Genomic DNA, 15,212 nt, shown 5'->3' with positions numbered 1-15,212 from the left:
AAGACTCCTCCAGGCCAGAGCTGAAAATAACAATGTGTTCTCAGTCAACCGGCTGAGGTTAAGTGATGATTTTAAGTTTCATGTGATGGGAGAGGTATTAATTTAAAGCCACTATTGTACTTTCCTTCAATCACAGGATGATCTTGATGTTCTTTTTTTCATCATTTTTCTGTCTTGATGGTGTTGCTTTGATTCAGCGGGCGGGGCGGGGCGGAGCGGGGCGGGGTCCCATCTCTAGGTAGAGAACCACTGCTTTCATTAAGGATATTGCTTCCACTGTCTCCTGAAATTTCACTGTCATGACTTGAGATGTCACAGTGAAGACAGGTAGAGTTTCAGTGCCGTTTTAAAATGTCATTTTATGCTTTTATTAACAGCTAACAGTAGAGAGATGACAGGAAATGAGGGGAGAGAGGGATTCAGAATGACACGCAACAAAGGTACCAGGTTGTATGTGATCTGTGGATGCTGAAGTTCATGTTTGGCGCCATAACCTACAGAGTCCAAAGAGAGGCAATGGAGAAACACTTAACTAATTAGTGCTTTCGATTCAACCTCACTATGGAATTGCTTGGATTTACTAATGTTTTATTTTGATCTTAGACTAAGATGTGTGGCTATACTTCGGATTTTGGCTTGTAAGCGCAACACTGTGTTATCTCTGAGATCCCTTAAACGTATTCTACAGGACAAGAGACTTTTTTACTGTTTCACCACTAATTAAGTTATCCGTGCTTACCGATGATTAAATCGAGAGCATGAATTATTAAATTGAGAGCACAAATTAGTTTTTTTTTCTCTCTCAGGCTCTGTAATAACCTCTGTATTTTTGTCACATTTTAATATTTAGATAGTATAGAGTGGTGAGCAGACAGGAAAAGAGTTTAGAGAGAGACAGAGCGAATGACATTTAAGAAAAGTCAACAGCTGGACTCAAACCAGGTAAGTTGCCGTTACACAGTCAGCATCTTAAACCTCGAGGCTACCGGGACACTCCAAGTTTCAGTGACTCTTTAAGGACAGTCTTTCTCTCATTCACACATTTCTATTCTGGCTCTGGAGTCACAGGGGGTTGGAATATATCCCAGCATGCACTGGGCAAGAGGCAAAGCACATACCGGACTGATCGCCAATACAAAAAACTTTATGAGGCTCATCAGACACAGAAAAGGATCAACATGTTACACATCCAAACTGTCACAAAGTATGAAACCTGAAAGAAAAGTAGATGCTTCAGATTTGTAGTACAAACATCGTCGGCACTTTATTTCACATTTTTCACACTTTGGATGTGAAATAAAACAATCCATTCTAGCCTCTGAAGAGCGTCTTCAAGTTTTCTTCATCAAAGGCCAAGTATTTTTTTCTGTTATGGAGCTGTTTACCTTGACAACATGTTCCTGATATGACTTCTTGAGAGGCCTGGATTCAAGACAACAAACCTTTTCACATTGCTGATTATCACAGCTGTAATACACAGAAACGCACTCATTCCTAAGGGCAATTCGGCGTCTAATCCCTGTAATCGGCATGTTTTGAACTGTGAGCACACTGGAGGGAATCCTCGCAGAAACTAGGAGAACATGCCAAAAACCTGACATGACTCCTGCGTCCTGACATGAAGTCAGATTGTCACTGGTGTGTCTCTGTGATCTGTGTGTTTATAACCTGCAATTTTTAATACCTTTGGCTGCAAACCAAATTTCTGTCAGGATGATAATAAAGATGAAAATGATTCATGTTACAGATACTTAGTGTTGAAATCAAAGCACAAACCAGAGTGACCTGTTTTGAGTTAGTAATGACACCTAAATATCATTACTTTCTGCTCCATGGAAAACAATGGGTCACCACTGCTGAGAATTAAAAACTCCCAGTAACAAAACTTTTTTTTTTGTCTCAGTCCTGACCCTCCACCTCTCCCATAATATAAAACTACCCAAGTTTTCCCAATGATATCTCATCTGTACACAGTTTGAGGAAAGCCTGATTAATGTCCTGCCTGAGCAAAATGCTTCAACAGGAATACATCAAATTATGAATGTCAGATTCTCTCAACAGTGCCGTCTCACTGGGACTTTAAATTTTGGAATTCAGTTTGTCTTCCAAGGAATGAGTGATCAGTATTTAAAAAAAACAAAAAACATAACAAGGACAGTATTATTTTTTTTTATTATCAGTTTCTGTTCTGTGGGTTTTTGTTATTATAAGAACAAAGGTTTTGCCCATTGAGATTTACATTATAGCAGAACAAATCGATTCTTCATGTACAGTATGGCGTTTAAACCCCAGGTTTAAGACAACAGTATTCATGTTGAGTGAGTAACCAAATTTAGGAATTCGTTTCGATTTGAGTCATCAAGGCCTCACAGACTACAACTGACTTGAACCTGTTAGCTTCCAGTTACACAACAGTACTGTATGACTAACTGAATGGTGACCACATGTGCTTAATCCTCTCTAATCTACAAAACCATAAAACATGTAAGAAGACAAGAGGAAACTGTTAAATGTTTGGTGAGGGAGGCGTTCGGTATAGTCCAACAGTCTAGAAGTCAACAGTGAGCAAACATCTTTGAGTAAGTGTATAGACAGTATGTATACGATACACCGTATAGCCTGCAGACTGTTTTCTCTTTTCACAAATCATGATAACAACTCACAAATAAGGGCCTCCACTTCCACACCTCAAGTGTGAAAGCAAAAGGGTTTTGTTGTATCCTCTGAAGGCCCACTCAGGGAGTCGCCCTGAGTGTTTTGCAGGTGCAAAGATATTTGCCTGATATGGAGGGAAGCCTAATGGCTTTGTCCTTTGAACTAATTTTCCACGCAGAGGAACCCACCCAGCAGGGAGTATTGTAGCTTAGGGAGGGTTGAGGCTATTGACAGGTAATAGATTTGTGCAAGACCTGGACTAAGTAGTTCAATTATTACCAAAATGATTCCTGTGAATGGTCCTTTATCTGGAACTGTGTTGATATAAGACTATTAAGTTGGTTTGTAGTGTGTAGGAATGTCATCGTATTCTTATTAGTCATTGTAGAGTGATGTTAAAACTACCTGGCAACTGATTTGTTTTATTTCTCAATGCGAGGTAGAGACAAAGACTTTGAACTTGAAAAACTGAAGTCATGATATAACTTTTGATAGTGAATGAGAGAGGACTTCACCCTTCAGAGCAGCAGCTGAAAGTGCTTTGGAATATTTGGCAGTGAGCATCATTATTTTGTTTCGAAATGAGAGATTAGAAAGTCACTAGAGCCACAAACTTTGATCATGTGTCACCTCCACATGATGATGTTGCAGTCAGGGCCTTATGACCCCCCCTCTCCCCCCTCCCCTTTCTGCTCGCCGGACCGTCAGACTTTGTTTTTACTTCATTATTCAGTTGGACATCATTTTGAAGTTCTCCATTTTCTCTTTGGCAGGGGTTGTTATTTTGCCTTCTGTTGCTAGGAGCAGCTAACTTCAATTGAGGTTTATCAAAGATGATATGCTTGTTTAACAGTTGTACATAGTTGTACAACATTTTTCTGTAGGTGAACTTGAAAAACCTGTATTTCATCCATGTTTGTCACCAATTCTCGTCTTTATTGTACCTGCAAAGCTCTATTTGAAAACTGCAGGATCTCAACAGGATTTCTGTTCTCTGGCAGCACGACATCAGTTGGTAATGACCCATCAGCGTCCATCGTTTGTCATGAGATTTCAGGGCTGTCTTAAAGGTCATTATCATTTTAGTTTGTATTTTGCTTTAGCAGTGTGATCAAATCACCAACAAACATCATGATTTGTAATCCCATCGATTCAGATGGCGCTCATGTAGTATTTCCAAGTCTACATTTTTATACACATCATGCTCATTACAGACTCTCTTTACCCTCCAGTCCTTGTGTTTGTCCTCACAGTAACTCCCCTACAGTGGCTCACTATAGGAGAGTTGAAACTGCAGTATGCACTCACTTGTTTTCAGTCCTCTAACACTTTCTAACTACTGAGCAGTTCACCTGAGACAACATTTTTTAAAACACACGTAGCGTCTTGGAATGAAACCCTCCTCGATTTCTGATATTTTCTTTGACTTTGTGATAGCATGTCAGCTGTTCTGGTATCTCTCCAATCTCTGATAACAACATGTTCTATTCTGAGAATATTGGGAAGGGTTGACTCTGGAGGGAGTCGCATATGTGTATGTGTGTGTGTGTATGTGTGTGTGTGAGCGAGTGTGTCTGTGTCTATCCGGGCTCCCTGTGGTCATTCTATTGGTCTTCTGAGTGGGTGGTCTGTTCCAAGAGAGAAGCACTGGAAACATTACACCTACATATACACACAAACACACACAAAGGGAAACTGGGAATCACACCAACGCAGCACAGCAGAGGGTGGAGCAGGCAGGAGCCTTCTTCCAGATGTGTGACATTAATTTAGTTGATCCAAAACATGAACCGGTAGCTCCCACTCACTCATCACCGCTGTGTGTGTGTGTGTGTGTGTGTGTGTGTGTGTGTGTGTGTGTGTGTGCAACAGACTTTCTTCTCATACTCACTCCACTTTTTAACGTTCACACACCTTAAAAATACACCTGCAGGTCTACATTTTCAAAAGTTCAGTGTGTTTTAGGAGACTAGTGAGAGAAGGAGTCAAGAGAGGAAAAAAGAAGAAGCGACTGATAAGTTTCCTCCTCTTGAAGGTGGAAGACGGAGCAGAGGGAGGGCTGGAGGGGGACGAGGTGCACGGTGAAAAGGGGGAAAAGATGAGGAGCGGAGCAGGTTATGAGAACAGTATCCACTCTGACCCACAGAGCAGCGCCCCTGGACTTTCATACAATACTTTCCACCAGGGAAGAGAGGGGGATACGGTGCATGGAAAGACAAAGAGAAAAAGAAAGAAAGAGAGAGAAAAAAAAATGAAATTAAATCAGAAGAGTGGAGGAGGAGAACGAGAGGAGATGTAGGAGGACGGAAGTGGTTGATTGGGTCTCCCCAGAGATTCTTTTGTGTAGATTGTTCTGCATTTCACTCCTTTCACTCTCTCCCCTCCACCTCCCTCTTTTCTGACATCTGAGGTAGATTACAACAGAGACCCTGGGTCACATTTATGACTTAAACCAAGAACATATGTTGTGTGTGCACGCGTGTTTGTGCGTCCATTTCAATGCAGTGGGATTCCCCTCCGGTCCCTGAGTGGTGGTCAAATTTATTTTCTTGTCCATTGTCTCTTGCTGGGATATCAAAGGACTATTGTTTGTTGATCAGCAAGGGTGCTGCAGGTTACTTGCAGGTCTCCTCTCCTCCCTTACATCACTTTTTTTCTCCCCTTATCTCCTTTTTATTCCTCAAACTGTGCTTTTAAGTACGTCGGATCTACCGCAGAAAAATCCCAGACACAGAGGATCAGTACTTTCACAAAAAGCCCTGTTTAGATTTGAAAAGATTAAGTGCGGTTATGTCTCATTTGTTTGATTCAAGCCTTGACGAGGCTTGTTTTAACACTCTATCTGTACCCCTTGGCTTCAAGAAGTAGCGCTAATATAAATCTTATGGACAAAAAAAACACAACTGGCTGCCACCCTGAAATTCAGTCATTGGTAGCAGGTAGAAGAAGGAAGAAATCAGCCCATTAATTTCGGTACAAGAGAACATCTGTAAAAGTGTCAGTTGACTTTATTAGGATCGGCTTCACTCAGTTGAAGAAAAAACAACTTTTGTCTTTGGAACGTTTACCACGGAAGAAAAAAAAGGATCTATAAAATAAGTTGTTGGAAGGACAAAATATAAAACATCAAAATATCTTTGACAAGAAAACAAAAAAAAAAAGGCTCAAATATTTTTTTTTTTTTTGGATGCAGGGCATTTTCCTCTTTTTGCCCTTTTGTTTACAAAACAAAGCTAATAACAAAAGAGGAAAAAAAAAAAATCAAGTTATTTACAGTGCATATATTTACATTAAGGCATTTTTGCTGGGGAGAAAGATGGCTGATCTGATACGACCCTCCCTCCCTCCCTCCCCCTCCCTCCCCCGCCACACTTCTACACAATCAAATAAATAGTCAGATTTACCATGATACATTACAGTGCTATATTATCTTTATGCTACCTGCAGTGAATGAACAAATACAGTTATAGGTGCAGGCTGAATCACACGATCAAAATGGACATTTCGGGCGTGTATCAACAAAACATTTTGTCCACGTTCGATTGACTGATAGAGCCCGGTTGCGAGTTAGTTGTGTACAGAGTCAAGAGAGTGAAAACCCTCAGAGACCTGGGAAAAAAAAAAAAAAAAAAAAAGACGGACTGTCAGTTTCATTTAAAAAAAAAAAAGATGATGTCAGGATGTCCGCGAAGTGGCCTGAGCAGAGCTGTTACAATGGATGATGGGTAACCTTGTCATTTACAAGAATCAAGAGATTAAATAGATTCAAACATAAAAACAGCACCATGTGTGTTTAAAGGACTGTCACATAAACCAGAGAAGGAGGCACTTAATAAGGTGTTGGTGATGGAGATGATGCATGGTTCAAAATTTGAAAGAAAACTGGATGAGACAGATGCACAGAAATTGTAGTTTGAAGACGCTTAACCTGCATTAAATGCAGTCATTTCTGTTTTAAATCTAACATACGTCTAAAGCTTCTGCTTACGTTTCTCTAGTTGGAAATCCACTGAAAGACAAACTGAATAATTAATCACCTAATTGCTGCTCTTTAGCAACCGTCCACCTCTGTTTCTCAGTCGTCCTCCTCTCTCTAAAATCAAAAATCTTTCTATCTCTCTATCTCCACCCCTCCTTCCTTCCCTCCCTTTTTTTTTTCCTGCACTATCTCCCCTCTCTCCAGAGTATAAATGCCTTCAATTTTTAATATCTGAACAGCAATGATTTGTGTGGTGTTCACAGAAATTCAGTCCAGTAGTGATAACAATCGTTCCAGTGGTGAATAAGATGCATTGGGCCAAAGAGGCTCAGACAAGATTACCAATTCTAGTGCAAACCAAAGGATTTGGTAAAAAAAAAAAAAAAAAAAAAACCTCATATCTGGATATTCCAGTTATATAAACAAACTAACAAACCAAGGAGTAAACAAAGATTTGGCTTGACTAGTTTTGCAAACAAAAGCTTCTCCTTTATAAAAAAAAATAATAATAATAATGAAGCCAGTTCTGTTAGAACAGAGACAAAAAGATGTACAAGTTTTGAGTGGTAAGTGCTTTCATTCCAGTCACACAAAAGAGTCCAAACGGACTAGAAACACATTTTTGGAGCTACCGTTTTCTTTTTGTTATTTTTCTTCTTTGTTTTTTCTCAAAGAAAGCAAGTCTATACCGAGTATATCTGGAGGTTAAAGGACCAGGAGCTTCATCTGGCCTTTATGTTTCTACTTTACAACCTCCAAATTGTTCCACTCTGGCTTAAGAGCAACACGTTTGTTAGGCTATTGTACCATCTGAGCACGTGATAGCAGCACCGGGAGGAGCCGTGGTGTCAGTGGGAGCCGCCTCTCTGCATCGGGCGGCTCGTAACATTGCGGGAGATGGAGTGAGTGCTTTATGTGTGTCGTTGAGATAGTTGAGCAAGATAGCTTGTGTGTTTGTAGTGTGTGTGTGTGTGTGTGTGCATGTGTGTATGTTTGCGTCCGTGTGGCTGCTGCTAGTTCTGGTGTCTCTTCATGTGCAGGGCGAGGTGGTCGGATCGGGAAAAGGAGCGTGAGCAGACGGCGCACTGGAAGGGTTTGGCGCCCGTGTGCTTCCGGTAGTGACGCGTCAGCTCGTCCGAGCGGGCGAAACGCCAGTCGCAGCTGTCCCATGTGCACCTGTACGGCTTCTCACCTGCAGGAGGGGAGAGAGAGAGAAGAGAAAGTCTGAATGAGTGCGACCGCTCTCTGAAAAATGCAACCAACAGTAACACTGAGCTGGAATTCTTGCTTGACCACTTGACACCTATTTTCTTTATCACAGAGTAGGTATGTGTGAATATGTGATTTAGTATGAGGGCACTGATTATCATCAAAACAAACGCTGATTCCCTGAGTTACAATGATTCATGCAGTTGGGTGGAGGAACTGGGAAAACAGGCTTTACTGACTAGCACAGGTGTCTGACAACACATACAGTCACTGCGCTGTCACAGGCATTCATCAAGCTCTCAAACGCTAACTCTGCACAGTTTCCCATGAACGACCGGCGAGTATTGTCTGCCTTTTGCCTCTTTCTGATGATGAATGTGGTGCATTTCTCTGTCACTCTGTCATTCTATGAATCTTCGGCTGGAGCCTCGAGCACTCTGTGAAAACTAGTGCGGCTCGTCTCCTTCAGCTCCCTTCCTGGTCCTCGAGGGCCTCATTTTGCCCCCCGGTGTATTACATCCCAGAGACAAGACTTTACAGAAGGCTAATGCATACTGCCATCTCTTCATCTTCTTCATAGGGCTGAAACTAAAGATTGTCTTCATTATCTCTTAACCTGTTGATTATTTTCTTGATTCATTGATTAAAATGTTCTTTATTAGCATTTTTTTTCAATCGTTGCAGCTCTAGTTTGGTAACAATGGATGCTTCAGAAATACGGCCGATTAGGATGGAACTTGATTCATGTTTTGTTGGATGTTACATTTTTGTCCAGTTGTTATTTACATTTTAAGATCAGGTGACATAACCTTGTGTTTATGTTGATTAAAGATTGCCTTAAATGTGTGTCACACAAGATAGATCCCATGTGACAATAGAGACAATAGGCATCTCTGGTGGAAACTGTGCTGTTAGATGGTTTCTGTCCTTCTTCTCATTCTTTAAAAAAAAATCTATTATTTATATTTTGAGTTTCATAAACATAATCCCGTTCACTTCTGTTTACATAAAAGCAAAACTATCATGCATGCTAGACACTACTGGAGGTAAGTAAGAAAAACATGTTTTGTTTTGTTTTTTTTGTAATTTGGGAGAACTTGCCCTTTAAACAAGCAAAGCCAGCTCTGCAGCATCGCTAAAAACAACAGTAAACCTATTATAAAATCAACCACAAAGTAACCAAACTTAACACACACACACACACACACACCTGAAAATGAACACAATGAGGAAAGACGATGAAAAGAGGTTGAGAGAAAAAGAGTAAAACTGGGAGGAGTGTTCAGTTCTCACAATGCACTCGCAAACACATGCACCCGTGCACACACACACACACACACACACACACACACACACACACACACACACACACACACAAACAATCAGGGTAATGGATGTTGATGGGGATTAGGGTGGAAACTCCCATGGGGACCCAAACGCATTAGGAATCATCTCATACAGATTACTGACAGGTATGTGCAGACGTGTGTGTGTGTGTGTGTGTGTGTGTGTGAGTGAGTGAGTGAGTGAGTGAGCGCGTAAGTGTGCATTCAAGCGGCTGAATAAGAGAAGTAGAATGAGTAACAGACAAAGATAGAAATAGAGGCAGAAGGGTGGTGGGGGGAGATGAGGGGGGTTAGGTGGAAGGAGGATGGCACAAAAGCGGAGGGGGAGATGATGAGATGAATGAAAAAAAAAAAGAAAAAACGTGAGAAAATAACTAAGTGAGACTGATAAAAGCGGAGAGGATATGGAAGCTGCTGCTACATCGCTCTTAATGTGTCGTGTTTTCATCTTGTGGTCTGTAATAACTGCAATCAGCCTGCAGCATGAATGACGCCATGTCTAATTGTCGTGTCATGTTCCCAATACCGAAATGTGAGGCACGCACACCCACAACGCTGTTCTGAACAAGCAGTTCAGATTCATAACTGGTTCATAACAGTTTCTGGATCACAAACTGAGTTTTGATTGTGTGTGTATGTGTGTATGTGTGTGTGTGTGTGTGTGTGTGTGTGTGTGTGTGTGTGTGTGCGTGTGTGTGTATCCAGATGAGTGAGGAATGTGTAGATATCAACAGAAGCTTTGTTTAGTTAGCTGGAGCGAGGTGGGGCCCAACACCTAAGCGCTTGTTTGTTGATTTTGCTCATCCAGTACTAATAGTTCAAATGTAAATGTGAAAGAAAGAGACAGACAGAAAGAAAGAAGGAAAGAGAGAGAGAGAAAAATGGGCCGTGAAGTGCACACGGCGATGAATGACGTGTAGATACGAGGAACAATGAGATATTTTTATATCCGCACAGACGGATTTTTGTTTATAGTGGCAAACTAGTCTCAGAAAAAAGCGTTCGAAAGCATTTGAACGTCGATGTCTGAACAGGCACCGGGGTCCCGAGTGAGATGGCACCACACGTCTAGCGCTGACCACATAGCCCGAGAGTCATCCCCTGGCAGAAGTGTGTCACTTCCACCTGTTTTGATGGAATAGTATATTGGGCAGAGGATGGGAATGGGGTAGGATACATTTACACACACATGCCAAGAACACAACACTCTGCCTAGCAACATGGTGCCAGCGCAGATACCGAAATATGAGTCGTGTGGGCAGTGGCGTCATTTTTTTTTTCTTTTTTTTTTTTCGAGGGGTTAAAAAAGCGGGCATTAATTAGAGGAATGTCTTACCCGTGTGAGTCCTGAGGTGGGCTTTCAGATGAGATGACTTGGTGTAGACCTTCTTGCAGCCTGACGACAGACAGGGAGATAAACACAAACAGAGGGCTTCATCCAAATCCAAATAATTCACATGTGCAAGATATGCATTTTACCCACTAAAATGAGCCGTGGTATGCTAGAAATTTTGAACTAATGAAGAACAGAGGCTGTTTGGAATGGGATATGGTAAATGTTGGTTTTGAAGAAACACAAAAAACTGGTCCAGCACACTCAGCTTATCAAAAAAAAATGCATGTGAGTGTTAAAAACAGTCATATTTGGTGTTAAACTTGCAGTATTTCCAAAAAAATTCATTTAACCGCATACCAATAATAGCACAGAGTACTGCTTTCTGACACATTTTAAGTTTAGAATAACAAAAACTTTTTTTGCAATGATGTTGTACCGATATTTAGATTACAATGTCAAAAAGGTCACGAGGACTTTGAATGATTTACGGGGATATTCCTCAGATGTGTCATGACTTAAAAAAAAAAAAGGGGAGCTGAATTTCATGAGTTGCAAAGATTGAGTGAGCAGCTGCAGCAATGTGTGACTAATACACACTTAGGTAAAAGTGTAGATGCATCGTTGCGTGGATATGATGGATCTGCTTCATCTGACTTTAAAGAAGTTGGACGTGTGCTAACATGCTGCAGGAGGCTCCGCTTAAGCCTATTTTACACGCTGCCACAGGCTAGTTGACATTACGTGTCCCACAAGTAGCTGCACATCGTATAGTTACAGTGTATGTGTGTGTGCTAGTTTAAAAAAATAATAGCTCTAATCCAGTGGTTCTCAAAGTGGGGGTCCCCAGGAGTCCTTGAGGGGGTTGCAGGGGGTCCCCAGCGAAAAGGGTAATCATTTATTTTCACTATAATTCCATCCATAAGTAACAAAACGACACAATATGTGACTATTTTGGTCATGCGTTCCACACTCTTTCTGTAATGAAACATCTAAAAGCAAGAATCTGGGGGTCTGTGGTCTAATTTGTGTCAGTTTAGGGGTCCTTGATGTGAAAATGTTGCAAGGCCAAGTGTGTCTGTATGCAAATATGGGTGGGAAAGTGTCAAATGACTTCACAAGAACAAGCTGTTTTTCTTTTTTCCAGTCATCCCAGAAGTTCACAGTCATGCATCTAATAACTATTTAAGCTTAAACTGACACACAGGCCTGTCTAACACCCTCCCCCACGCCCCTCCTCCCACACACACACACACACACACACAGGTTCATTCCACAATCATACCAGTGATGACTTTAGAGCCACAACAATCTGTGAGAGCTCACGGCTGAAAGTGTCGAAGCCATTTGAGGTGTGATAATAAATGCACGGTAGCTTTCAAACCAGACAGTTAATTGAAAGGCTTGTTCTCTGCTCTGCCTCTAGTACACATTATGACTCATAGGCCTGGGAAAGTCATTCAAAACATAACATATAATTTCAAAAAAATGCACGGGTGTCTGAAAATAAAGATGGTTTTCTTAAAGCTGACCCTTTGTGAGTGACCAGATATTCACCTGACCGCAGCTCAGGGTAAAAATAAACACACTCACTCACTCACACAACAGTGACAAGTGTCAGCATGCGCATACAGCACAGATGTGTTTTTTCTTTTTGTGTGTGTGTGTGTGTGTGTGTGTCCTAACCTGGATAATCACAGTGGTGGATCCGTCGTTTCTCCAGGTCTGGGTTGTTCCTCCGGTTGTAGCGGGCAGGCACTGTGGTCTGAGATGGGGTTGGGGCTGGGGTTGTTGCCGGGGCTTGGGGAAGGCCTGTGGCTTGGCCTTGGAGCGGCGTGGGACCTGAAGTGTGGGGAAGGGCTAAGCTGCCTGATACAGGGCCGGGGCCGAGTCCAGGGGTGCTGCCTGCTAGCTTGGAGGCGATGGTGGCTGCGTACGAGGGAGGAGGAGACATGGTTTGGAGCAGCTCCTTCTGCCTGTCAGGGCTACCGGGCTGCGAGCTTGGCGGAGAGGGCGGCAGGTAGGGCTGCGGGAGGAAGTGTGGGTGTGACTGAGCGTGAGGATGTGTGTACGCCCCACCACCCAGACCACAGTACACAGGCTTAGCAGTCTGATCTTGCTGAGACGCAGACGAGTCTACTGGCAAATCGTGGAAGGGTGTGTGGATTGTGGAAGTGGAAGTGTGCTGTATCTGCTGTTGCTGATGATGATGGTGATGATGCTGATGCTGGGCGTCCATACCATTGCCATGGTGATGGTCCAAGCCGGAGTTTAGGAGCTGAAACAGTGAGCCGCTGTTGTCATGGTGGTGTAGACCATGCTGCTCGAACTGTGATGACATTTCCTGTTTGACAAAGACTTCTGGCAATGAATCTCGACCGCCTCCCGACTGGTTGAAAACACTGGTGAAGTCCGGTAACCCTGCTAACGTCATGTTTATGGTTGAGGTTTCCATGGCAATACCGCCACAGGCATGCCCGGAGGTGCCACAGCTACTCGTGGGTGTAGTGTTGGGGCAGTGCTGCTGGAGGTTAGGGGAGAAACATGGTGCGGCAGGTTCTGTCTTGACTTGGATGAGACCTGTGTGGTTCTGGTGCTGAGGGGGCCGCGCCTGCTGACACAAGCCCATCCTCAGGTAGGCGACGTCGGGGAGGTAAAGATTCATGTTGAGGGTGTAAGGAGCCCCGGTGTGGTCGTCAGTGAAGAACTGATCCACCGCAGACTCTCTGTGGGACTTCTGTTGGCTGTCCGCAGCAGGTGGAAGGGGAAGAGGCTGAGGGGAGAGATACCGGTCCATCTCACACTTTGCCTGTTCATAAAAAGACAAAACACACAGAAAAAAAAAGAAATATGTTATTATCCTAAAGTTAACTTTGGTTAAATGAGACGTACCCAGTTACAACTTCAGCAAGTGCTTCTCATGAAACTATTCTGGAGCACTATTTTGAGAAGACAACGGTTTGATGGGCCAGTCACCACTAAAACATTTATCAAGTAGTCATCAATAGGCGGCTGCCACATTCCCTCTCTGCCTGCAAGGCTGAACTCAGAAACCTACCAGCTGTAAGGCCAACAGTTGAGGAGCAGGAAATGCTCTGGTGGTAATAATAATAATAATAATAATATAGGCTAACACCTCTCACACTGTATAAGATATGAGGACATTTTCAGATCCGCACCTATGAGGATACACAGATCAAACTGGCATCATCACAGGTGACAGTTAAGTCAAACAATTCCTCGTTTCATATTGTGCTAATTTCTGTGAATCTGACGGATCAAACTGGTATAAAAAGTTGCTGAAGCCCTGCAGCAGAGGATGAAACAGCAACATGAAAGGGAATGGGGAAACACCCATGCCTCCCTGTCCGCAGCAGCAGCAGCAGCAGCAGCAACAGCAGCAGCAGTCTGGGGATGGGCTGCTATTTCTAGGCTCCTGATCCTACCAGCTGTTATAAAGACCTCTCTCCTCTCCTGCACAAGTTTCCTGCTAAACTTACTAGGGGGGACAGAGTTACCGGGACCTTTCTGTCCCGAGCCTGGAGTCAGTTGTTGTCAGCGTGGTATGATGGTGAGAGAACCAACAACTGCTGACCAACTGGCTCCACAGAAAACATGCGGTGAATGCAGGCGGAGCTGCTCGGCTTCACGTCGCAGCTTGCTCGCTTATTACCGCAAATAGCGCAAAACAAACCGGTTTAACATCACGCAGCTAGACCGATTGAAATTTTGGGAGGCCAGCAAGAAAAAAACAAAAAACAGCCTGACTCTACAACCAGTCTGCCACGCCCATTCTATGAAATACAGGCTGTTTCCATCACTATAATGTGTAAAGTCAGTTTAATTATCTCATCGAGTTACCTGTGTGTAGTCATTTTGTCCAGCCTTGTCTGTTTCTGTGATCTTGCAGTCCAAGCCGAACAACGCCGACTCCTCCAGAGGGAAACCAGCGGGCAGAGGCGCCTTCTGCAGCGGATAGAAGGGATCCTCCTGCCCGCCGCCGCCGCTGCTCATCGTGAGAGTCGCGGCCATGAAAGCTCCGATGCAGCGCCGCGGATGATCGCTCGTCCTGTTACGCAAAAAAAAAAAAAAAAAAAAAAAAAAAAAAAAAGAAAAAGATAGGGATGCTACAAGCGTACCGGGAAGAGAGAGCGGAGCCCGAAAGAGGTGTTGTGGTGCGTGTGCTGGAGGACTTGTTAATGCGTGCCTGTCTGCTACATCTCCTTCCACTTGTTTCATCTCCCCACCGGCCCACAAACAGTTTTCTATCTCCTGCTGTAGGGCGGAGCGGCCCAGTGTAAATACAGCACACGCACCGCCCACCAAACCTTTAAAAAGCCTTTGATCATTCATTCACTGGCCACCGCCCTACGCTCCATCTAAATACATTAACAGCGTTGTAAATGTGTAGCTACACACAGGCCGACACACACACACACCGCATGGAAACACACACACACACACACACACACATACATAAATAAAGATAGTCAAGGTTAAACTCAAGCAACTAAACCAACCTTTTATTTGTTTTATACATTTCCCCGCCTGTTTTAGGTTAATATCTAGAATATATTGATGAGACGATATTTACAGAAATCATTTTTATCCCATTTTGAAAATAAACGTTTTCATTGCACCTCATTATCAACTGAAAAACATTTATTTGTGACAGCAAGGGATTTTTTTT

The 15,212-nt window shown here is 43.0% G+C and overlaps 1 protein-coding gene across 2 annotated transcripts; it reads right to left on the bottom strand.

Moving 5' to 3' along the window:
- Positions 1-6,313: 6,313 nt before the first annotated feature.
- klf5a (Kruppel-like factor 5a) lies at positions 6,314-14,641 on the bottom strand. Of its 2 annotated transcripts, none has more exons than XM_042433788.1 (4): positions 14,384-14,641; positions 12,209-13,331; positions 10,526-10,585; positions 6,314-7,826 (listed from the first exon to the last, which is right to left on the bottom strand). In XM_042433788.1, exons 1-4 carry the CDS (start codon positions 14,552-14,554, stop codon positions 7,648-7,650), a joined length of 1,533 nt encoding a protein of 510 aa, XP_042289722.1. In that variant the 5' UTR covers positions 14,555-14,641; the 3' UTR covers positions 6,314-7,647. The 2 variants fall into 2 exon arrangements, with proteins under 2 accessions (XP_042289722.1, XP_042289723.1); XM_042433789.1 differs by lacking the exon at positions 14,384-14,641 and adding an exon at positions 14,023-14,160.
- Positions 14,642-15,212: the final 571 nt, after the last annotated feature.

Source organism: Thunnus maccoyii, chromosome 14 (assembly GCF_910596095.1).
Source record: "Thunnus maccoyii chromosome 14, fThuMac1.1, whole genome shotgun sequence".
NCBI lineage: Eukaryota > Metazoa > Chordata > Actinopteri > Scombriformes > Scombridae > Thunnus > Thunnus maccoyii.
Note: the sequence above shows the minus strand (reverse complement) of the source record. Positions and strands in the feature narration are given on the sequence as shown.